Genomic DNA, 25,400 nt, shown 5'->3' with positions numbered 1-25,400 from the left:
GTGAGATTTCTTGTATGATATCTGATTGTTGGAGAGTAAAATCTGTGTGTGTGTGTGTGTATGGTGTGTTACTCCTGCTATCTGGCTCCACACCACACACTGCACGACCAAACCCGTTATGCCGTAGTGTTTTTAGCGTCGTGTGTGTGATCTCTGTGGTGAACCAGGCATTAGTTCTGCAGATACGTGCTTGGATATATGAAGCTGTAGTAATGGAGCCAGCAGAGGAACTTCAGAATGAATAGGATAGAACAGGTGTATGTTAAGACTCCATTTCTGGCTGTACAGTACAGCACAGTGCCTCTGTAATGAATAATTGAACTAGCTTTCTGTTTACTTACTGATTACCTCACTCTCCAACATGTTGACTCCACTGATCTGAAACTGACATGCCATTTAAGTCAGAATTGATGGGATTATGCCTTTATTTTTTTATTATTTTTATTTTTTTATGTCAGCCACTCCTTATTGTTGTGTTCTGTCATTCCTACTGAGACCTCTTTCCTCTCTCCTTTGTGATAAATTAAAGTTTTTGAGATGGCTGTCTGTTCTTCCTCTATTCATTCGACTGTGTTTGCCATCTCTTGCTATTCTAACTAACCATTTACTCCTCTATTGGTTCCAAACAATCCCAAAGAGGATGTGAAACGCATCACGTCCACTTTTCATCACAGTGCCAGGATTACTTTCACCCAGAAAAGCTCTCTTCCTCCTCTTTGTCCTCAACACAGTTGTTGGGAACAAAATATGAAAACGTGTGAGCAGCAGGAATGTGTGGTGTTGCAGGAAGAGCGTCTAGGCTGGGCAGCTGGAATGAAAAGAGAGGAACATCGTTGTGGAGAAGCTTCACCTCTTGCTTTGCACTTCAAACTAAGTACAGCCTGTTGGACCCTAAGGGGGTATAAATAAATTTCTGCCTGACAAAAACACACAAAAGTAAATCACTTATAGCCTCAGAGCTATTAGATTTAAGAAGAAACTTTTGGTACCTCTGTAAAGGTAAGATGTCATAGAATGGTTTTCTGGTGTCAGCACCATTGTAGCTTTGACCCTGCCTGAAATATTAGGGACAAAATACAAAATATTTTGCATTTTTTGAACCTCGCCAAAATTTTCTTTGAAATAAACATTGCAAAACACTACCAAAATATTATTTATAGCACAAAAAAGTAGTACAGACTTTTAAATCTAAATGTTGTGTAAAAGTATACCAAATTTGGACTCAATCAGATGAATCATATTTATTTTAGAATGGTATTAGTGAGAAATTTCTTAGGCGGAGAGGCCATTTTGGCACATTTATCCAAAAATGTGCCAAATGTGTTTATTACATCAATACTGGGGGTTTGTTAAAATTAAATAGCTTATTACCATCTAATGACACTTTCTACATATAATATAACCATTGGTCATGACATTTACCCCATTTATATGCAAAATGTACCATCATGTACAGTATAATATGTATAATAATGATGAACTAAAAGCTCTTTCTTTGACTCCAAATAGAAAACTTTTATTGAAACAAGGTAAAACAGTCAAAAATACTTTTTGAAGTAATTTCCAAGAACAAATAAACAATTTTGCAATTTTTTTGGCATAATGGACATCTTACCTCAAAGAAGATGAAGAATCATGAGAGGTGGGGGGGGGGGGGGGGGGGGTTCAGCTCCATCTGAGCTTGATGGTTCAGCTTCCACTTGACTATAAATAAAAATAAAGTATTTGAAGAATTAGAGGTTTATTACAAAGTAAACATGAAATCCTTACTAGTAAAATAAAACATATTTTAGTAAAACATAAATAAACAAATAACCACATGGTTTTACTTCCTGCCGTTATTACAAGCATATAATCAAATAAATAAATAAATAAATAAATAGAACCAAAACATCAAATATTTGTTGTGAAATTGCGGGGGGGAAACTTACAGATCACCGAGATCAAGTCTGTCAGCTGTCTGTCAGCTGTGTCCGGTTCTCTCCTCTCCGGCTCTCTCCTCTCCGGCTTTCTCCTCTTCCTCCTCCTCCGAATCCCACTGGCTATAAGAATAGTTTTCCAGCTCCACATCGCTCCGAAATATTTCTTACAGCGCCTCCACATCTGACATCTTCCTCTGCGCCATTGCAGTTGAGCTAATTTTTGCTAGAGTTAGCTCCGCTCGTAGCAAATCGAAAAACCGTTGTTCTTTCGCAGAACGCACAAGTGAAATGATAATTCTTGCTGTACACACCTTATTTGAATGCTTCGAACTGCGCCCATCGACACCTATCCCGAAAAGAACCATTCACTGAGCGCATTTGAGTAGCGCACGGAGAGCGCACAAAGAGCGCATAGATTACGCACGCGTTTAGATCGTGTTCCGGAAAATACGTCATGATTTTGCATAGCCGACATTTTGTGCCAAGCTCTGAGAGTCTTTCCACTGTCTCGTGAAGACACAAAATGGTCGTGATGATCAGCGGATCCGGTGTTTTCCGGGCAGTTGCGTCATCGCCCGAAGACCTTTAAATCTCATCAGCGGTTTTTAAATAGGTCTAAAATCTTAACATTTTGGGCAAAACCTTTATGCGGAATAGTTTTTGAAAGATTAAAGCCTCTTTTAGCGGATAATAATAAAAAAAAATAATTAAAGGCACGTAAAGCCCTTGTTTACAGAGCGAGCCGAGGTCACGTGGCAGCTGGACCCACCGGTGGGTCCGTCGGGTTCTAGAGGTTGTGGCACAGAGTGTAGGAGTCTAAAGGCCAGCAGCAGCTGTTTCTGTTTGTTAATGGTAATTATATCACAAGCTCAGAATGAATGCCCTAAGGATTTATTGATGCTGTAGTGCATCATTATTAAAGACAGAGCTGGTGCTGAAGCTGCTGCCTGTGATCGGTGAAGTTGTCTTTTGTGATTTATCACGCTTCTTCACTGCGAGGAAGCGAGTGATCGATATTTTCACATGAATACCTATTCATTCTTCTGTCCTTCACATGCAATGTGAGCGATGGCTGCCGTGTTTTGTGCAGTTTTTATCCACAGGTTATGGGTTTTATTGGTGCTGATGTCAGGGTTCTGTCGGACCAGTCCACAACTTTCAGTTTGTGTTTAGTAGAATAATGTTTGCTGATCTTCCTCTACATTCAACAGATTCTGAAGGTAAGATTTCCTCGTCAGTACCTACAACGATGTTCTTGTGCTTTCTTTAGTTTTCAGCAGAACTTTGATGAATGTGACTCAATACACTCAGCTAGGTATGCTTCCACAATTACTTTATTTTATCCAGCGGTTCCCTTTATTATCATTTGTGATTTAGTTGGAATCATAAATGATGATTTGTTGAGTTTCCCTCAGCCTGTGTGCCCAACCAATCCAACCTTATTGCCATTTTTTTCTCTAATAGTTATGAGACCAGTCCAGTTGGCCGTGGTATGGGATGTGTCAGTGGAGGACACCGCTAACTAAAACCTTAGTTGTGCTCTAAAGTACTAATCATAAACATTAGCTCTGCTAAAGCTCTGTACAACACAGTAGTTTTCAGAAACTAATGCTAACATGCTAAATTCAATTTAAAATATATCTTTCCTTCAAAGACTACAACCCTTTAACTCAGTGGTTCCCAAAGATTTTCTGGGGCCCCTATGGATTACAATAAAATCCCCCCAAAAAGAAATAAAAAATCCACTGGGCTCACACAACGTTCAACCAGACATAAACTTATACACATATTTTGTTTTCAAACTCCACTGAAGTTTATTTCACACTGCAGGTTGCAACAAAACAAACTACAAACCATCTTTACAGTGAAACACTTTTGTTTAACTGTTTTTTTTTTTCATCCATACTGCTTCTCGCGCCCCCCCTGCAATGACTGTTCGGTTAATTAGTCTCTCTAAATTCTCCCTAGTTGTGAGTGTGTGTGTGTGTGTGTGTGTGTGTGTGTAATGGTTGCTTGTCCTGTCTGTCTCTGTGTTGCCCTGCGATGGACTGCTGACCTGTCCAGGGTGACCCTTGCCTGTAATGATCTTATATATCATGTTTTTGCTTTTGTCTTGTTCTCTGTGTTTTATTTTGTGTCTCTTGTGTGAATGTGAGAAGAGGAAACTTCAAAATAAGAGCATGAATGCAAACATTTAATTACTTGATAAATTCTTAACAGTCACTAACCAAAACTTGAACACAGATATTGAACTTTATTCACCTGAATGTTTACAAAGCAGTCAAGTAAATATCGCTTTAGAATTTATCAGGAAAAATGAATTTAATTAATACAATTTTATTTCAGAGCGGTGCAGTGGTTTTCTTCCTGGCTTTGGATCAGACCTTTAGCTTGGAGGCATTGTGTCTCACCTCTGATCCCTTTTTGTGCCGTACATGGACAGGATGTTATAGTCATGGAGAGAAGGGTGTTTGATTTGAGAACCTCAACAGCCCATCATGGGCATCTACAGGTACTGGTGTGCTTCACATCCAAGTGGGGACTGTGATGTGGTGAAGAAAGAATGAGGCTGAGAAGAGAAGTTCATGATTACCAATTTATCTGTGTTCTGCTTATGAGACATGGATATGGAGTGAAATACAAAGATCCTGGTTCAAACCTCTTCTGTATGGTGGCTAGGCTCACCCTTAGAGATAAAATGAGGATTTCCATCATCTGAACAAATGTAACAGTAGAGCTACTGCTCATCTGCATTAAAGGACTCAACTGAGGTACTCTGATCTGGATGGGAGGTCTGTGGGGGATGACTCACTGAGAGAACAAACTGGACAGTCCCAGGAAAACTGGATGGATGGATGGATGGATTTGCTGAAGAATATGACACTGAAATCTATCTTCCCTGATTTTCCTTGTCTAATCGCCATTTTGGATACCTAATAATACAGAATATAATTTCTTATTTTCATTGATGGAAATTAATGATTTTTTTTTGTCGCTGTGCTGTGCTCTTGTCTGGTGATGTGGCTGTATCCTCTGGGATTGCTAAATAAAAGTAATGTGTTTTAAAGAACACGCTTCTCAGGCAAACAGCCAATGATTTTACGGCCTAAAACTCTGTCATGCAGCTCAGCTAGCTTGTAGAAAAATGACAAGTAGTGTAATTGCAGAATTGCTAATGGACAAAATCATTGCGTTCTGTTTGTTCACTTTGGTACAACCATTTCAGTGACCCAGTTCTAAGTCATCAGGGAGTCAGGAACAAAGCACTGCCTGCCACTGTCTACTCTTTATAAGTGCCATGGCATGGTGATGAAGATGTTTCCTTTAACATGGCGTCATCTCACTGGCCAGTGAACGTCCTCTTGGGAACAATAAAGATCATCTGATTCATTTTCCACATTGATCTAATTCTGTAATAATCAATCGAATACTGACTGACCGGGTCTCTCAGACTAATATATCAGTTTAATTGGCAGCATATGGACCAACATGCATTTCTGTTTCATATGAGTAGGAGATGTGTGTAGCAATATATTCATATGTCATATGGTCAGTTCATATAAATGAACCACTCAGAACCAGTCATAGGCTGCATTTGTTGGGATGTAAATTGACTGTCTTAAGGAAGTCAACATAGGAGTGACTCCCTTCACACTCTGAGATCACAGAGCTGCTGTGCAACCAATGGAAAGTTGTCATTGTTATCAACACAGTAGATCACCAAAACTAAATCCAACTACACTGAGATAGTTTATTGGAAAACTTACTTGTAAATATTTGAACTGCATTATTTTTGCAGCACTTGATTACTAAGAAGATAAAAAGCTGGTTGCCATTAGAACTTATTCAGCTCCACTTGACAGAACTTGGTTTTCAGGGTTTCCATTCAGAATGATTACTTGGTATGAACGCACGGCTGTTATGTATCTACCTAGCAGGGTTCACAACAATGACTCTGTTACAAGAGGCATTCTGTCAAAATGCCTCTGAGCATATGCCAAGCTTTACGGAAACTGGCAAAACATATTTCAATGACGGGATGCAAGTCAAATTCTTTAATTCTATGAACTAATGACAACATGTCTCCGAGATTCCAAGCAAAAATTTAGTATTTGTTTGCAGAAAATGAGAAATGGTCAAAATAACGAAAAAGATGCAGTGCTTTCAGATCTCAAATAATGCAAAGAAAACAAGTTTATATTAGTTTAGAAACAACAATACTAATGTTTGAACTCAAGAAGAGTTCAAATATTACATTAACATTACACACATACACACACCCGCGCACGCGCCCACACACACACACCTACACCCCCCCGACACACACACACAAATATATACACTTATTACATTACTACTCTTAATTACTCCACACAATGCAGCGTTAGTAATACCCAAAACCCTCTTAATAGATGTAACTGTGTTTGTATGTCAAATAAAAGCAAACAAATGCTTGGCCTGCTTCCATCTATCTTCAAGAAATCTGTTTTAAACACAACAAATCATTTGAAATTGGAATAAAATCTTCACAAACAAACAGAAAGAAATACATCCTAACATGAAATGTGTGTAACGTTTATATTTAGAGCAGTCATGATAGTAATGATAAACAAAAACCTGAAAATGCATAACTCTGTATAGAGCTAAGGGAAACCTTCCCAAAGGTATCTGGCTTTGAAACAAAATGTCACATTTTCATCAAGTGTTTTTTTTAACTCTTCAAGACTGTCAGGTGTCCATAATTATCCTGCATAATTTCTGTTTTCTTATGGTTTACTGACTCTGTCTATGGTGATAGTTTTTCTTGGTTAACGTTCATCTTGATCAACCCACAGAAAACAGTGGATAGAAAGCTGTATTAGTATTTGCATCTATTCACAGATTTGCATGAAAATTGGGGTGAAATTTATGTGAAATGTAGATGACAGCTGGATGTGCCAGAGTATTTCAGAATGGGATGGTGCAACATCACATCAGTTTCAGCTAACCCTTCCAGGAGTCACTCTGTATTTGACGGTTTTTATCTGGAAGGAAACAGGCTTGACGTAATAATCTGGAATATTAATGATCCCTTCTCTCTGTTTTTAGAAGAGCCTGAGGAGGAAGGCTGTAGTTATAACCCATGTCATCAAATTATTATACAGGGATGTGAAAATCTATTTGGCCCTTAGAGATCTAAGTTTAATATCAGACAAATATTACCTGATTATAACACTAGCAGTCTTCAAATGACAGGTTAAATTGAAGACTAACCTTTTTTATTGGGAAAAATGTCAGTCAAACCAACCTGTTCATCTGTGACAAAGTCACCATCTTCTAAACCTGATAACTCATTGTCTTAACTGGTAAATGTTTTTTAATCGCTGTGAAGGAATTTGGCTGTGCTGTGATTTCAACTCAGTTACATTAATATGTTGTTCCAACATAAACGTTAGCATTCACCACCTCTTCTGTTCACTGATTGGCCAGGTTGCAATTGCAATTCTGAGTTGCTGGTGTGCTTTGGATCTTTGTCATGTTGTGTAACCCCAATGTACTTGACTGTTTTGTTTGATTTCATTAGTCCTGGTTTGGTTTTTGTCTGTGGTACTTTTATGTTAGACTGTGCAGTGAAATCACTTGAACACTTATTATTATTTTTTATTAAAACTGTCATTAAAACTTATTATAAAACTGTCTACAGTCAGTAGACAGTTTTATAATAAACTGTCTACTGCCAGTAGCTATTATCGTTGCTATATATATATCAATGATAATAGCTACTGGCTTGATTCTTGATGCCAAACATAAGGAATAAAGGAACCTTTGGACTATCAGTATTGTTTTAGTCTTGAGGACAGACTTTCACCATGCCTCTCTAGCTTATTTGAAAGGACTTTCTGAGATCTTTGAGAATTTACACCAGCTTGTTCACAATATCAAATAAAAACCCATTTCAAAGTATATTAGACTAGATTATTCTGTATTTAAAGCAGAATTATGTTTCAAATCTTATACTTTTAGTGTAAAATGGTTCAGTCCAGGTTTGAGGACTATAAGTATAGGTTTGTGAAGTAAAGCAGACTAGCTCAAAATAGTGAAAAATTAGATGGAATCGCCCTTTAGTCATTTCCATATTTGGTAGCTGAAATAGGAGGCTAGCTTCAGGCCTGTGTATTATTATATTATAGTTCTGCATATTATAATAACATAATTTTTATATAGTTCCCATGTGTAACTGTAGTCAAGCTTGGAGATGCTCTGATAGCCTTTAGCTAACATGCTTATCTATGATTTTCTGTCTATGTGTCCATATTCAGCGTGTCTCTATGTCACCATACAGCACAGTGAGTACTGGTCACCCTTTAAATAGACAAACTGACTGATTACAAGTGGAGTACTAGAGAATGTTGTTTTGTTGTTTTCACACAAGTCTTCCTGCTTTCACAGCCCACAGTCCAATGGTAACACTGCAGATGTCCATTGTCCTCTAATCCTCTGGTGGTCGGCCCAATCTCTTTGATGGTAGAAAGTCAGTAGACTGTGACTCTCCCATGTGATGCTGTGGAATCTTACAGGACACACAGTTTATGACTGGAAACTGATCCCACATTTGGGAAAGAAAGAGATTTTGTGCCAGAGTTTATAATCAGTCAATCAACTTGGGTCTGAACTTTTCTGGTCATAGATCAGCCTTTGAAATTATCTTTATTTTTGAATTTGCAAAAAGTATAAAGACTTTTTTGTCCAAGCCTGCTTCATTAGTTTATTTTTTAAGATGTTTATTTAAAGAAAACTTTTTCATTGATTAGTACTTCAAGTCATTTCAGTGACCTTTGTGGGTTTTCGGTCAATTAACATAGTGGTATTTCATTCTGTGTTGTTCTTTTCGACATTAGTCTGAAGCATATTTAAAGTCACAAAGTAAAACTTTGTGACTTAAAGAAGTATACAGCAGACTTAAGACCATTTAAATTGTCTTCTTTATGAGCAGTGATTGGCAGCTGTGATCTATCTCTCAGTAAAAAGGTCAGAGCTCTTTAAGTGTAGCTGGAGGCGGTGACCCCGCCACATCCAGCAACTGAGGGAGCCAGTGAAAAGCTGGTACACAACATGTTGTTGCTACTTGGAAATGTAAGAAATCTGCATTGTGGGCAACTCCTGGTTGGATTGTTAGTTAAATTTGCCCTGCAGTGAAATAATAAATAAAAGTAGTGTATAGTTTTCATCGATGTCTTCAATTCCTGCTGCTGGGTAATATCAAGCCAAATAAGATGAGTAGTTGTGTTTTTCTCTTCACCACAGTGATTGTTCATTAGGCAGTTTAAATGGAAATATAATAAAAAAGAAATCCATCCATCCATCCATCCATCCATCCATCCATCCATCCATCCATCCATCCATGCATCATGCACGCTTATTCCTAGTGGGGTCGCAAGGCGTGCTGGTGCCTATCTCCAGAGGTCAACGGGAGAGAGGCGGGGTCACCATGGACAGATTATAAAGAAGAAATAAAAGATAAAGGGATTCTTTGGAAAAACTCTTGCACGTTTCAAGTTACACAGGGTGTCAGAATCAGAAACAACTTTATTGGCCAAGACAACAATATGGATATATGCATAAGTACACCTAATGTCTATGTTCTTTGAAGGCAGGTTATAATAGTGTAATAGTGTGGTATGCTTACGCAGGCTGTAAGTTGTTTATTGTGTGGATCAGAGAGACAGCCTGGGGGAACGAATGCTCTCCAGGGTGGCTGGGAATAATGCTCTGTAGCACCGGCCCCAAGATAGAAGTATAAACACTTTGCACACAGCATGTGTGGAGTCTGCAGTGATATTTGTGGTCCATTTCCTGACCCTACAACTGTACAGAGCCTGGATGTCAACCATCCTGTAAGCAAGCCAAGGACAATTCCCTTTCTTCTGCTTTATTTCATTCTAGGCCTATTTGGTGCTTTTTGAAAAGAAAATTGATTTATGAAAACAGCATGAATAACAAATTTCAGTCTGGGTTCAATCAATATTATTGTACAGAAAAGATTTTTTTTTCCAAGTATAAACATTTTACCAACTTCTTTTTAACTCTTTAATTAGGCAAATGACCCATACTTGTGTAATAGATCTGACTGCTGCTCTAATACTGTGGAACATGAATTCTCCTGACATCTGAACAGCGTGGAGCAAATAGATAAACTGTATAATATCCTGTGGCTATAATGATCTGCTGTGCTTCAGGTCATAGTTTGCAAACAGGAAAGTCTGTCCAAAAAAATCTGTACATTTGTCAGTTTCTGTCCTACTGAGATGTGGGGGTCCTCAGGGGCCCATTATGGGCACTGCCCTGTTCTCACTCGCCTAAACTAACACATTTAGATGGAATCAAACCCACAACTTTCTGATGTCTTTCTGCAGACTTCTATGGTGAGCCACAGCCATCCCATTCTTTCAGAGCTGGAAAACATTCTGCATGGTGCCCACTCTCCTGTGGTTGGGAAGATATAAACTTTTACCCTTGAATTTAAAAAAAGTCTTGAGGATGATCAAGAATGAGAACCAGGAACTACTGGAGCACCAGCTGACTGAGACTGCCAACACCTTCATGCTTGACTGAATGTTGCAGCAACCCTCATGGATAAACTAAGTGACTAATACAGAAGGTTTATGGTCAGATGGGCCAGAGATTAAGTCATTTGGTGAAAATGACAAGAAGTATGTTTGGAAGAGGCAAAGTGCGGCTTTAAACAAAGTAAAACTGGATCAACTGTAAAGCATTGTGAGCATAATCCTGATGGAAGGTTTAGCTTCCAGTGAATGCTATGTTGTTTCCTTCAGTGGTTCTTGCTGAAGCGCCACCACAGGCAAGGAGGGGAACGGGTTGCTCAAAACTTGTTTGTTTTGGCACAGTGCAGTTTGTCTAAAAGCAGACCACACCAGCTGAAAATGGAACAAATATTGACATTTGGGTTCTGAATTAGCCTTCAGACAGCCGTGACCTCTTGTTCAACCATCCAGTCTGTATGAGGAAAACAACTGATTTAAAATAAACTCCTGCAGAGAAGAGATGACACATGTCCAGCCAGAGTTATGCTAGATCAGTGGTGCCCAAAGTCGGTCCTCAAAGGCCGGCGTTGGCCCTTGAGGATCCTACATGTTTCAGTTCTCTCCCTGGTGGTACCAACAACCTTTTCAGCAGGTCAATGTTCTTCTTAGGCCTCTAATAAACCATCATTTGATCCAGGTGCGTAAAACCAGGAAGAGAACTAAAACATGCAGGATGCCGGCCCTCCAGGACCCACTTTGGGCACCACTGCACTAGATGCTTGTTGGTTCATACAAAAAGTGTTTACATGAGGTACCATTTATTCACTCAGACTTTATTTGGGCTGTATGCATGTATTTGACCATGTGTAGGTTAAAATTCTAGCTGTAAACAAATCATCAAAGTTCTATGTCATATAGTTATCAAATAACTATATGACATTATAATGGAACAAGAATAGTTCATAGATGTATTTGAAAACCCCAAATTAATATGAAGTAAATTAGAATTTACTTCCATAATTCTAACCAGCACTGCAGATATTTGTAACCAGTTGCTTCCATAGGAAGCAGCAGAGTTAAAGCAGTTCTAATTATCATCCCAGCAAAGCTTGAACTGAGCAAAAGTGTCTCAATCAGAGTCTGGCTGCTGTGTGTGTGTGCGGGTGTGTGTGTGTGTGTGCGTGCTGGAAAGGCTCCCAGCTTGAAGTGTGTGACATGGACATCAGTGCTGTGTTTCCTTTACACCGCCAATAGAAATGAGTGAACGTTCTGCAGAAGTGTGACCATGTGCTGCTGCGGGGAGACAGGACCGCCTCTGGTCAGAGAGCGGCTCAGAGTCAAGCCGTCGGCGCCGAGGGTGTTCTACCGAGGGTCCGCAAACTGAGCTGTGGTGGAGTGTCAGGATGCAGTGCTGCACAAAGGCTGTTTGTTCAACCTACAATGTTTTATGTGTGTGGTTAGTCTTTCATCAGCACACTCAGTATTCAATTTACATACTGTCTACTGATCCGGCACTGAATGTTAAGCTGTTTATGCTCCCTCAGCCACTTTATTCTGACACTGAGATGTGTGTGTGGAGGGGTGTGTGTGCGGGTGTGTGTCTTAGACAGATTGCTTCGCCCCCTCTGCCCCCTCCCCTGTGGTTGTGCAGTATTGTGTTCTGGTAATAATGATGGGTTCTGTGCTTCCTAGTCTCCTTCCCAGCAGGACAAGCACATAAAAGGGTCCTTCTCAGGGTAGTTGTGTGTGCGACGTCTCTGTGTTGTTATTTTGCCACTGCATGTGTGTGTTTGGGTGTGTAGGGGTGAACATTTCCGTGCGAGTGTAAGAACATCATTTTCGGCTGTGCATGCTGATTGTGCTTCATGCTGTGCGCGCGTCCAACCCATCAAGGTTCACATTGGTACTCTGGTTTTCTGTTTCTGCCTCCATTTCTTCTTCTCTCTCCTGCAGTACTTCTTTCTCTCTCTCCATCTATCTTTCTATTTCTCGATTTCTGCCTCCCAGATGACATTTCTTCGCAGCCTCCAGACTGCCACATATCGAATCTTTAGAAGAAAGCCTCCTCATGTTTAATGTTGCTAATAAAGGCAACCATATAGTAGGGAACAAACCATTCCAGATGGATGAACTCTGAATTCCATACAATATAAAATCTTTAAATAAATTTGGAGTCATTAATGTTTGACAAAATGTAAAATCCCAGATTGGAGAAGCCAAAAGGAGCCCTGAGCTTTGAGCCCTGACACGTGGCAGGCAGCAGCTGAGCTGTTCATGTGGAGCCAACGAGGTCAGAAGTCTTGGAAATGATTCTCTGGTCCTTTTTTTACACTTATTAATGTACGGAAGCACATTTAGCTGCCAGAGATTGGAAATAAATTCAGGAGCCGTGTTTAAAACCTCTCAGCTGTCATGAAACACACCGGTGTCTTCATGGACCCATTCACTTACATACAAGCATTTTGCAGTTACAGGGATTAAATGAGAAAATGTTTTCTTTATAATGAAATTAAAAAAAAACTTGTTATGGTGAGATTTATATCTCATTAAAATCAAAATATCTTCTCTTTTAAACAAGAAAGGTTGTAACAGTAAAACAACAACAGGTCTTGGAATTTTTACGTCATCTAGAAGAAACAATGTGGGAAGAAGGAGCAAGGCCCCTTTAGGCATTTACAACAAGTCAGAAAGTGTCAGAGGAGTAAATCTTTATATCTTGTTAAAACAAGTTTTGCATCTTGTTGTAACATAAAAATTTCTTGTAATAACAAGAAATAAAACTTATCTTGTTTTAAGTAGATCATTTCGCTCTTCAATGAGTTTTACAACTTGTTTAATCTTGAAAGTTTTTCGGTAAATGAAGATACGGCTCCTGAATTCATTTTCCAGGTTAACAGGTCAAACCTTTTCTGCGGACAACCAAGCTAGGGCATAATTTAATTAATCAATTATAATTAATCCAATTTTAAAAAGCTATATACTGACAATATGAGCAACATTTTCAATTCAAAAAATATTTTGCTGTGAAATTACTGCATAAATAGACATATGAGCTCAACAACAACAATATTTATTGCTTTGATTCTGTTATTTGGATCATTCAACCATCAGATTAGATCAACATGTTGTTTTATCCACTCATATTTCCAGAGTTTCAGGAATTCCTGATCATTCAAGAAACTTCTTTAGAAATGTGAACTGTAGACGGTAATGTTAGCGTTAGCTGCTGCTACATGTTTAGCACTGAGATTCTATTTTAGGTTTGAATAGCTTTTCTGATAGGCTAACTCCTTTTAGCACACCTTGAAGACAAATATAGTAAACAGAAATGAACCCTCAGAGGGCCAAAAGAAGCAGCATTTTCATCGACTGCCATTGTTTGCGTTTTTTTCTGATTTATGGGTATACCAGGAAAAAACAATTGAAAAAAATCGAAATTGAAATTAACACATTAAAGTCTCTGCCTTAATATAATCTAACAGAATTTGAAGCAGGCCAGGGTAAATTGATTTAAAAAGAAAATATTAATCAATTAACAAAATGTGATTGCTGTATATCAGGCAGCATTTTAAAGTTGTTTTTGGTCCCTTTGACATGTTGTCTGACTGTCCCACCAGGATACAAACACTGCACTCCATGGAAGACAAATGTTTGCCTTCAGACTACATTTACCTTCTCTCCCACAACATATGTTTCCCAGGCTTCACACATTTTGATCAATTTTTTAAAAGAAATATTAAGGGGTTCTAACACATATTTTGTTCATTTTTATTGGTGATTCTATCCATAAAAGGTTGTTTTTATTGTTTAACAGACAAACAAGCTTTTGTTATTTTAAATTTTAGATTTGAATAAACAGTTTTCCTCCATTTGCCATGGCTTGACATATTTTATTTATAAAAAGAAAAATTATTCAACCCTAAGTTATGATAAAAAAGGTTTTCCCTCTATTTTATTTTGATGTTTGCTTATCATGCCACATTTTTAAAGCTTTGGAATGCGTGTAGAGGTGTTGCAAAACCTGCTTGCAATGTTTGCTTTAAGAGTGATGATGGAGAAATTTTCTTAACTGCCCTCTGTCTTTTTACATCTACAGAAAGCAAATGATATTAGAATATTAGTACATGACTTGCACAAGGAGACCGAGGTGATGAGGTGTGTGGTATGTGTGAAACAGATGAATGGAGCAGAAGTCAGGTTGAAGAGAGGCTGACGATACAGAGGTATGAAAATAAGAATGGAGTAAAGACAGAACAGCTGCATGTGAATGACAGATAGGTGGAGGAGTGAGGGGATGGAGGTGATGAGCTATGTCCATCCAAAACAACAGCCTGGAGGAGATGGTGAAGAGGAGGATGCTCTGTGAAGTTGAGGGTGAAGATGTGTGACAGGAGGCTAAGTGGGGGACTAAAACAAACATTTACATGATGGCTGTGATATCTGATGGTAAAAGGATGAACATGAAACTATCAGAAATGTTTGATGTTTGACTGCTGCTTCTAAGGTTAAATAGTTTTGCTCTAAGCTGGTGTTTACAACTGAGTCCTCTGCTTTTTTTTTCAATTGAATTAGGGTGGCTGGTGTCACTTTCACAGTTAACTACAAGAAGCAATTCATGTTGACACTGCTGACCTTCATCATCTTTAGGTCAGCATAGGGAAAGAGGAAGAATCCATCAATTACCAGCTGAGTGGCCCAGCCTTTGTAATCTCTACTAGCAGAGTAAACCTGGAAAGGCAAAAATAAAACACAGCCAGGGCTGCACAGTGGTGCAGTTGGTAGCACTGTTGCCTTGCAGCAAGATTTTCCTGGGTTCTAGAAACTTTCTGCATGGAGTTAGCATGTTCTCCCTGTGCATGCATGGGTTCTCTCTGGGTACTCTGGCTTCCCCCCACAGTCCAAAAACATGACTGTCAGGTTAATTGGTCTCTCAGAAAAAGAACTGTCGGTTCTTAATATTTTGAAATAAGAAAAAAATGCATTTTATGAACAGATTAACTGGTGTTTTAGACTACCTATTGCTGGCAGATCTATTCTGACTGAGCCACTCCAACATATTTAGAGATGCACAATATGTTAGCACCAATGTCGGTATCAGATGATATTAGTCATTTTTTTTAACATCTCAGTTTTGGCCCAATGAATAAGAGTGGGCCGATATTAACACATAATATTTATTTCCATCTTGTTGGCATTTGTTTCTGGAGGAGGTCGGTCATATGGTATTTGTTTGATAGTGATGCAGCAAAGAATTGTGGGAGTTTAACAGAAGCAGAGAAGCAGTGGTGAAGTCAGCAGGGTGGTTGTTTTTTTAAGGTGTCAGAAGGGCAGTGAAATGTCACATATAAATAACGTCTGTAAATATCAGTTGTTGACCATAAGGATAATATCAGATATCAATATCGGCTCAAATGTTCCTGTCTGTTCATCCCTGCATCCATGACCTTCATGTTTGGGTTTGTTGCTCTTCTGGAAGCTGATCATCAACACCAGTCTCAGGTTTTAAGCCTCTAGCTGTCTTCCTTCCAGGATTGTCCTCTGAAGTTCAACATCGCCACATCATACAGTGATGACAGTGTGTCCATGGAGATGCACTGTGAGTTTTCCCCTCCATGTTGACTAAAAAGTCCCATTTAGGGCAGCTCAAGTTTTTTTCATGTTTGCTGTGTCCACTTCATGGTATGTGACAAACTGCAAACAGGACCTCCGGTGTCCGACTTCCAACATCGACTTTCTTACTGTTATATAGTAAAAGGTTAGATGTCATGTTGTTTGTTTGTCACACAGCATCACACTGAATGTGAGTTTGATGGCTCTACCTTTGCAAGGCTTTGTTGTTGATATTTACCGCTCCATTTTTCAATTACTAATGTAATCTTTTCCTTTTTTCTGTTTCTCAGGTGTGACACTCTCCACATCCCAGATATTCCCCTTCCCAGCTCCTGTGACCGACTGCGTTGAAGCTCACCGTGTGTGCTCCACTGAGCCGCAGTGCGAGGCGCTCTACCGAGGCTTGGAGCTGTGCGCGGTCGATGCGGCAGTCGCACCGCTAGGGGAACAAGAAGCATCTGAGTGCCTGGAGAGACAGGACGCCCTGTTGGCCAAACACCCGTCACTTCTGGCCTGCAAGTGCCAGCGTGGCTTCAGGAAGGAGGAGCGGTGCCTCCGCATATACTGGAGGGTTCGCCTCCTGCCAGGTAAGCTAGGTCCCTGCTGGGGCTGCAGTGAGTTAGGGCACAGAATAATAATAATATTTATAAATATAATTTTATTTGGAAGGGACAATATACAGTTCAAACAGAAATGTCACCATTTGGTCCACTGTACCAGATTGTAGCATAGGCTAATTTGCATCTGTGTTCATTATTAGCAAACATTTTTACACACAAATAAATTAGGAAGAGTAATTTAGCTAATACATATTTGTTTCATCAATGACAACAAAGTAAAAGGTTACCCAAATCAATCAGTTAAAAAAATACTTTATTGATCCCACAGGGAAATTAAATAATCAACCAGTCTAAGAGTGTTTTCAGGTCATTAAAACAGATTCTTAAATAAATGTACAGAGTGAACTGAAGACTACTGTATAATATGAAAGAGCAGTAGCAGAATATTCTCTGCTTCTTACAGAGAATATTCTGCATCTTCTTCTGCTTCTCATGGAGTAACATTGAAAGCTAATATTAGCAGACTAATTAGCCAGACCCGGTTATCTAGACAACTTTGCTTTCAAAAGAGCATTACCTTTCTCTCAGTAATTGGCAGATTTTAGTTCCCAATCCAGAACTTTCTAAGGAGCCAGCTGTGTTTCTGTCTCTCAAAAAAAGCGTGAGCCGAAGCAGGAGAGGAATCTGTTCCAGAACTTTCTCCGATATTTTATCAAAAGGACTCCAAGCTGGAGGAGCGGTAACACAAACAAGTAAATGGTTTTTAAGCTATAACCTTTTGAAGCCGCCAAGGCTCCTGTGATGGACATGCAACCTGTCCAGTGTGACCCCGCCTCTCGACTGTTGACTGCTAGAGATAGGCACCAGCACCCCTCACTACCCTAGTAGGGATAAGGCTGTAGGATGGATGGATGGATGGATGGATGGATGGATGGATGGATGGATGGATGGATGGATGGATGGATGGATGGATCCAGCTCCCCTGTGTTGGCCTGAGAAGGCTGACATTCTCAAATTCTCCCTCCCCGAAAGAAAAACATGCTAACTTGTCTTCAAACATTGGACCGTAGTAGTGCTTGGTGTTCAGGAAAGGTAAGCACATTGTCCCAACCAGCCACAGAGGATCCACCTTTTATGTACAGCTGTGACAGGAACATCAAATCCACATTGATCCAAACAAAGAAAATAATTTCATCAGATAATGTTTCCCTGGATCTGTTCAGCGGCTGGCTGTGCATCACTGATCTAGGGAAGACATGACACCAGGATACTATGAAAACAATATAAGTTAAGGCTTTGGTGTTGTTCTGCTCAGAATCATTGGTTTCTGTCATTCATGTGGATGACATCTTGACACTGTTTAATCTTTATATTTCCTTAAACCATTCCCACGGTAGTTAAACTCTGAAAATAGAAACACTCCTAAGAGGAGTAGCTGTGGTAAAGCAAAAGTTGTTTCTGGAAGTCAACAAATTCATCGGGACGTTAACTTAACCTCCAAATTTCTCCCATATCAGTCAAACTGAGCGTTACTGACCCATCTCACAACTTTAAGAACTGACGGCTTGGAGCACCTCAGACACGACTGAGGGGAATGTTCAACTCTAGCAGATCAGGACTGTTTTACTGTAAAAGTGAGAGCGGTTGTGTATTGAGCATTACCTAATAATCTGATCTATAGAATATTAAAGTGCCACTCACATTTATTAAAGTGAAATGTGATCAGTCTAAGGAAAGCAAAGATCTTTACATTTTTGCAGTCTCATTCTGAACTCTGGGCAGCGAGCATCTCTGGAGATCAATGAGTCTTTTAACAGGAAGAAACTTTCAACTGAAACAGGATCAATATACCCAGACTTCACCGAGTCCATCATTTTACCTCTACTAAACAATCCCAACCCCAATCATTACCAGGGTCTTTACTTTTAAAAGTTCATACAAAGTTGGAGGGGCAGGGAAAGTCTTTCACTGACCTGTGTGACCTCTGAGTCTGACATTTTGTACATTTACAAATCTATCTCAGTGGTGTCAACTTCCTGACCTGTGGGTCAGTCAGAGGAATCAGTGTAAGATGCTTTTATGTTTATTTGCTTTCCTACTCCCAACCTGACATGGTCTTATGTCAGTTTATTTTCCATAGATTTCTCATTCTGTCTGCTAACAGTCTTCTCTTTTGACCCTAAACATCCTGAGATGGCCATACGTTCAAGTGTCGTCTTGAAAAGCCTCCGCTCAGAACACAAAGAGCGGAGGCTCACCAGCACATCTGAAGTGCTGGTGTATTGTGTGCATTAGTAAGTGAGCTAACACTAGCCGGCAGACTCCTCTTCCCCTGTGGCCTATTAGTCAGTGGAGCATTAGTGTAATTACACACTCTTCAGTTCCCAGTGCTGCTAGGCCGCTCCAGCGTTTCATTACCATAAATATATGGCCGGGAATAGGATTTACATACATAAACATTTTACATGCCATCGGATTCTTGATTGAGTTTGTTCTTTGAATTGTGTTTAAATAATTTGCAGGACAATACAGCCTGTCCAGCAGCCCATCGAGGCTCTGCTAATGGGATTCACAATTGGAAAGAAATTGCCAGTAAATACATGGTTATGATTACTTTGCATATTCCTTCTGAATTTATATATTTAATTTGTTCTACTGAATTTTATAGATTTGTAATAAACAGTGAATTGTCGCAGGCTAATTGTGTTTTTCCTAATATTATCTATTAAGAGAACTTTAGCATATGTGTTAATTAATTTTATGTCTTCTTACAAATGGTGTCTGTTACTGGATTAGTATAAAACATTTAGCGTAAACAGTCTTTCAGAATCTGAAGATTGACTATCAAAAGATTGACTGCTTTTGTTTCCTTTCATGCTTCTTTCTTTTTTTCTTACTGGAATCAACAAATAAATCTTAAAACTGCAGTATGTAACTTTTACAAAAAACATGTTTGTAGATAAAAGTTTGGTGGTCACAGCATATGCAACCTCTGGTAAGCTTCATATCGTAGCGTCCTTAATGTTTGAGCTGGCACATTCCATACATCACGAGACAAATGTTAGTGACTGGATAAAACCAGATCCAGTCATTTAAAACTTCAGAATCCACATCTCAACAACCAATGGTTTCTCCATAGCCAAGTGTACAGACCTTCTGGATGACACAAGGTTTTACCAGGCTAAGCTTTTCCAAATCCAGAATGTTTCATGTCAAAAGAGTTTCAAAGCTCAAAGGAATAAAACATCAAATTTGCTGGAATACGTTCAGCCTTCCTGTTATCTGCTGAAATATACTCCTGGTCAGTTTAAAGATTTGTCAGTACAAATTGTCTTCATGTGGTAGACATCTTATTTTCTCTACCTGTCAGGATCAGTCAGGTTGAAGATTAACTCTCGTAAAGTTTTATAATTTGCTGAGACTTTTGTGTTGGTTTCTTTGTACAGTATATTCTCTTACATGAGGAGGCAGAAGTGTTGATCTGGCTTTAAATCACAGTGGCACAGTGTACTTCTGTTCCTCCATGTCTCTCTTTTGCATATGATGTTTTCCTGTCATCCAGGCTGTATGCTCACTGGGAGCAAACAAGAACAACAATGTTCTAGGTTGGTTTGATGCGTTCCTGACAGAAACCTTCTGAAGAGTGAGGCATTGAAGGAAAAGTACCACAGTAGTGAATTCATTGATATAATGAATGTATGTATAAAAATGAGTATGAATAATATGATGTACTATTTTAACCAAAATATGACCATTGTCAGTTTTTGAACTCTGAGTAGAAACAAGGGTCGGCCAAGTTTCTCCGGCAGAGTGACCGAGGGCAGCCCAGATTTCTGGGGCAGAGCTGACCAGGCACGCCACATTCAAACACACATCTGCCCAGAATGACCACAAATCGAACCAAGAGCAGAGAGGGAAAAACAATGTCCATCCATTGTATTTACTGCTTATCCTTACCGGTCACTGGGGGCCGATTCCTATCTCCAGCAGTCATTGGCTGAATGGCGAGGTGCATAAGGAGGCTTGCTTTAAAGAAAATACTGTATGAGGGAGAACTCTGAGGCCCAGCTAACTGAAGTGATGTAATGACAAGCTCACATTTAGCAGTAAGATCCCAACATTTGGGGCATGTAGATTTTGATGGCCATAATGAGCACAAGACTGAAGCAGGAAACAAAGATGTTCATGACAGTAAGGCTCTTCTACACTGACATATATGGACATCTGTCCATACATTGCTTTGCCTGTGTTAGGTCAGATCTGTGAGATGGTGCTACCAAAATAGAAGAAATACTCAACACTTGTAAAGTCAGTATCTGCACTCTGAATCTGAATGTACTGATTTCAGTGTCCCAGTGTCAGTGTTCCATTTTGCCAGCATTTACTTGGTCAGTAGGCATTACAATGTAAAGGACTGAATGAAGCCATAGTGCAGGAGTTATATCTGTAAAGTATGGCTGTATGACTGTCAGGAGGGAACATTTAGAGGCTAGCAATTCATCAAAGCCAGCACAGTGAATGTCTGTTTATCTACACCAGTGATTACTCTCTGCCACATGTACGAAATTATGATAGGAAACTCATAAAACCAAGTCAGTGAGTAGCATTTTTCACTTTGGATGTTTCTGCCTTTGGGGAGCTCTCTGCTCTGTAGGAAATGCAGAAGGAGGTCTTTGTTCTCCCAATTAGCTCCTGGGAAGAACATGTTCAGTCTGCTCAGTGCAGAGAGCTGTTGGAAAATACACAATCCTGTTTAATTTGCAGATCTAATTAAATAAATCTCAGGGTCGTTTATTTTGGTGACAGAGCAGAATAGAGTTAAGCCAAGTTCAGCTATTACTGACATCCTATCAAGGTTCCATGACAGATTACGTATTTGAGTAAATTTTAGGCTTCCTTTATATTCTGAGATGATTTTCCACTGGGTTCAGATCCTTTTAATTAGTCATTTAACTCAGAATTATTTTTAACCTATGCCTCTGTTGCATTTTAGTGATATTCATTATGTTCTATAGGTATAATCTGTAGGGTTTAGGGTTAGGGTTAGGGTAAGGGTTAGTAGTCCATGTGGTAGTCCATGTGAATTATAAGAATAAATCAGGCTGACATGGAACGGTTGGATGGATGGATGGATGGATGGATGAAGTCATTTTTTCCTCTTTTCCTAGTTGATTTAAAGTAGCAGCATACTTGTTTTGGTTTGTGGTACTGTGGTTGGAAGACTAAATGTTGTTATAATTCATAATGGGGCACTTTGGATGGGAAGATGGGCGAACTGATGCTTTTCTGTTTTCTGTCAGTTTTCTCAAATAATTGCTCTACTTTTATTCCCTCCAACCTGCTGCTGTTCTTGCTGAATATAGATCATCCTTTTGCCAATTTTTAAAATTGTTCTCTTTTTTCCACAGGAAGGGAGGAGCTGGAAATATCACCCTATGATGACTCCATGATTGACTCCCGCATGGCCTCTTTAATGTCCGGTAAGATGCTCACTTTCTGTATATGAAGTGAAATACTTAAAGCTTAACTAAAAGCAGTCATCAGAAACAAGTCAACACAGCTTCAGTTATTACAGCTGGAAACTAGAGATCAGCGTCTTCACAGGTTCTGACTAAAACATCAATCCTCCAGCTGCAGCTGATCCAGAACGCTGCTGCTGGTGTTCTGACTAAAACCAGGAAGACAGAGAACATCACCCAGTTCTACAGTCCTTCACTGAGAGAACAGACATTAAAATACTGTTGTTAGTTTATTAATCTCTGAATGGCTTAGCACCACAATACATTACAGATCTGCTGATGTTGTATCAACCTTCTGGACCTCTCAGGTCTTCTGGTTCTGGTTCTGCTCTGCATCCAGAACCAGAACCAAACATGGAGAAGCAGCATTCAGCTTCTATGCACCACAAATCTGGAACAAACTTTCAGAAACCTGGAAAACAGCCGAAACACTGAGTTCCTTTAAATCTAGACTGAAAACCCAGCTGGTTAGAGCTGCTTCTGATTCATAATAAATGAAACATTCATCAACATATTTGATGTGTATTTATGATTTTGATGATGACACTGATAAAAATGTAATGTTTGTTTCTGCTTTTCTCAATTGTTGATTGCATGGTGTCTTTTATGACTTTGTATTTTTATGATGTAAAGCACTTTGCACTGCATTGTCGCTGAACTGTGCTTCACAAATAAACTTCATTGATTGATTGCTTAGCAGTTATCAGGTAACATCTGAATGCAATTGGTTGCAGTCAGAGAAAAGATGTCTGAATTCTTTTGCACACCGCACTTTTAAGGTTTATATTTGTAAAAAAGCTTTTGAATCATGATATAGAGAATACAACTGAAAACCAAAGAAGTTTGTTCCTGCACCTTCAGAAAGAGAGAAAAAAAGAAAAACAAACAAAACTGAGAAACCATAGCAACAGACAACATATGCATATATATTAATAACAACTGCAACATTACTGTAAAGGTACATATGTACATCTGGTCCAAGTTAACACAAAATGTATTTAGTGGCAACCACAGCCCAACATAATGTGTATCTGGAAACAGCTAAATCTAAACATTAATGAAGTTTATACAGCATAATTCAATTAAGTTTGAATACATTGAGATTCATTTGGTAAATATGTAGCAAAAAGGCCAGATGGTTTCAGTTTGGTGTGTTTTTACATCCAAAGCAAACAGGCTACAATGGAGAAGCAGGATATATGATACAGAATATCATATCATGTTTTTTTTTTAATCATATTTAGCTGCTTGCTGTTGTCATATTCTCTCCATGTTCACCCCTCTAGGTTCATCCTTCATGCAGCTGGATGGTGAGAACCAGTGCCTGAAAGCAGCACAGGACTGCGGCCTGTATGAGAAGTGCGGTGCTCTTCGATCAGAATACGTGTTGGCCTGCACAAAGCCAATGCCCAACACCAGCCGATGCAACCAGTACAAGTGCCACCGGGCCCTCAGGCGCTTCCTGGAGCGGGTGCCAGAGGAATACAGCCTGGGCGTCCTGTTCTGCCCCTGCACCAACACCCTGTGTGGAGAGAGGAGGAGGAAAACCATCGTACCCTCCTGCTCCTACCAGGATGCAGAGAGTCTGCAGCCTAACTGCCTCCACCAGCAGAGCTTCTGTCGCCGAGACGACCTCTGCAGGTTAGACCTTCGGCTAACTAAATGGTAGTTTATAGCATTGCAAATTACAGTGAACATACTTTTAAGGGTTTGTCTAAGACTGTCGACAATTATTACATTTTTCTAGTTGCTGGTAAAGAGGGCAGGCATTTTTTTTCATTTGTCATTTTTTAAGAATATGAGCTCAACACAATGTTTCCTTCAGAGGTGATGGCGATATTATAGATGTCACGGATGTTTTCCCTTTTATTCACTCTGGACAAACTTTAAGTGTAATTGCTGACATCAGCTTTCAAAACAGCATCTGCCCCTGCACTGCTGCTGCCTCCTCCTCTTGACATGAGAAACGGTTCTGTAAACAACACAGAAATGAAAGGAGACACATTAATTTGGACATAAATAGGAATCTGTCAACTCTGTGGAGAAAAATGTTACTGAACTAAAAACACTTTTCTGTCTAACCCAAATTCAGACACACCTAAAATCATTCACCTAAATTTTCTGCCCACTTTTTCCATTTGATGTGGAGCTGTTTGTGTTTTTGCCAGGTCCAGGCTCGCTGATTTCCTCAGTAACTGCCAACCATCTCATCTGACAGCCAGCGGATGTTTGAAAGACTCAACAGGCCTCTGCCTCCGAGCCTATGCTGGGCTTATAGGTACCGACACAGAGAGCACACATAACATGTGCATGTTGTTTCTTGGCCTCAGTATAAGAATCAGGCAGTAATTAATCTGGAGCTCCACAGTCAACATGACGTAGGTGGATTTTCAAGCCGAAAAACCTGAGAGAAAACCGGACACTAACTTTTCTAAAAGTCCAGGTTCAGTCTTTTAAAACTCTTCTCTTCTCTGACTCTCACCCAGTGACAATCAGGCCTCCTATATGTATGAGATTAGTATTGGAAAAAATCTAAACAAAACATGCTTCACTAATATAACCTGCTTATGGCAGCACACCACATAAATATCAGTGGAAACAAAATGATATTGATACATTTCAGTCTGTATTTAACCTTTCCCATGCTCTCAAAGTAAAGTGGAGGAACTTCTAGGCCAATGCTGTGGCTGCTCCCACCCCACTGAGCATGGCTGCCTCTGCTAATGCAGTGATAACATAAAGGCTGGTTGTCATTTTATCTCACAGGTTAAACTGAGAAAGAAAACTGACATATTCACTATCGATATGTTTAGAGAAACGTCCTGACATGTGCTGACTAGCCGCTCCCCTTCCGCCATATTGGAAGTGTTGACATTATTTCCACATTATATGTTGCAGCTTTATTCCAAATTGTATTAAGTTAATCTTGTGAGTTTTCTTTTCTTTTCAAATTATTAACACTCAAATTTATGGAAGGGTTACTTGATTAGAATTGTTTTTCCTAATGATGTTTTATGTGATTATTTGCTTGCTAATCAGCCTCAGTCCAGGAGTATTTTACCCAGCAGGATGTTTCTCTTGATGAAAGCATCACTATGAATGAAGCAGTTGTGATGCGTACGGTTGTTGTGAAACATCTGTTGGGACGCAGAAATGCATGTTGAGCTGTTAGCTTGTTTATTTCAACATTAACTTTCAAATATGCCAAGATTATTATTTTTTGTATTGTTACAAAACAAGTTGTGAATTGAATAAATGTGATCTAAT

At 39.4% G+C, this 25,400-nt stretch overlaps 1 protein-coding gene across 2 annotated transcripts in view; it reads left to right on the top strand.

The window, feature by feature from the left end:
* Positions 1 to 25,400, top strand: part of LOC102219971 (GDNF family receptor alpha-4-like) — a 51,932-nt gene that overhangs the window by 13,099 nt on the left and 13,433 nt on the right. For both annotated transcript variants that reach the window (XM_023328195.1, XM_023328194.1), the window contains 4 exons: positions 16,345 to 16,641; positions 22,023 to 22,094; positions 23,420 to 23,774; positions 24,302 to 24,411. In XM_023328195.1, coding sequence (XP_023183963.1) covers positions 16,345 to 16,641; positions 22,023 to 22,094; positions 23,420 to 23,774; positions 24,302 to 24,411 — 834 coding nt within the window. The remainder of the gene's footprint in view (positions 1 to 16,344; positions 16,642 to 22,022; positions 22,095 to 23,419; positions 23,775 to 24,301; positions 24,412 to 25,400) is intronic.

The sequence above is a fragment of the Xiphophorus maculatus genome, chromosome 23 (assembly GCF_002775205.1).
Source record: "Xiphophorus maculatus strain JP 163 A chromosome 23, X_maculatus-5.0-male, whole genome shotgun sequence".
In the NCBI taxonomy this organism is placed as follows: Eukaryota; Metazoa; Chordata; class Actinopteri; order Cyprinodontiformes; family Poeciliidae; genus Xiphophorus; species Xiphophorus maculatus.
The sequence above is the reverse complement of the archived record's forward strand: the minus strand, read 5'-3'. Positions and strand labels throughout refer to the sequence as shown.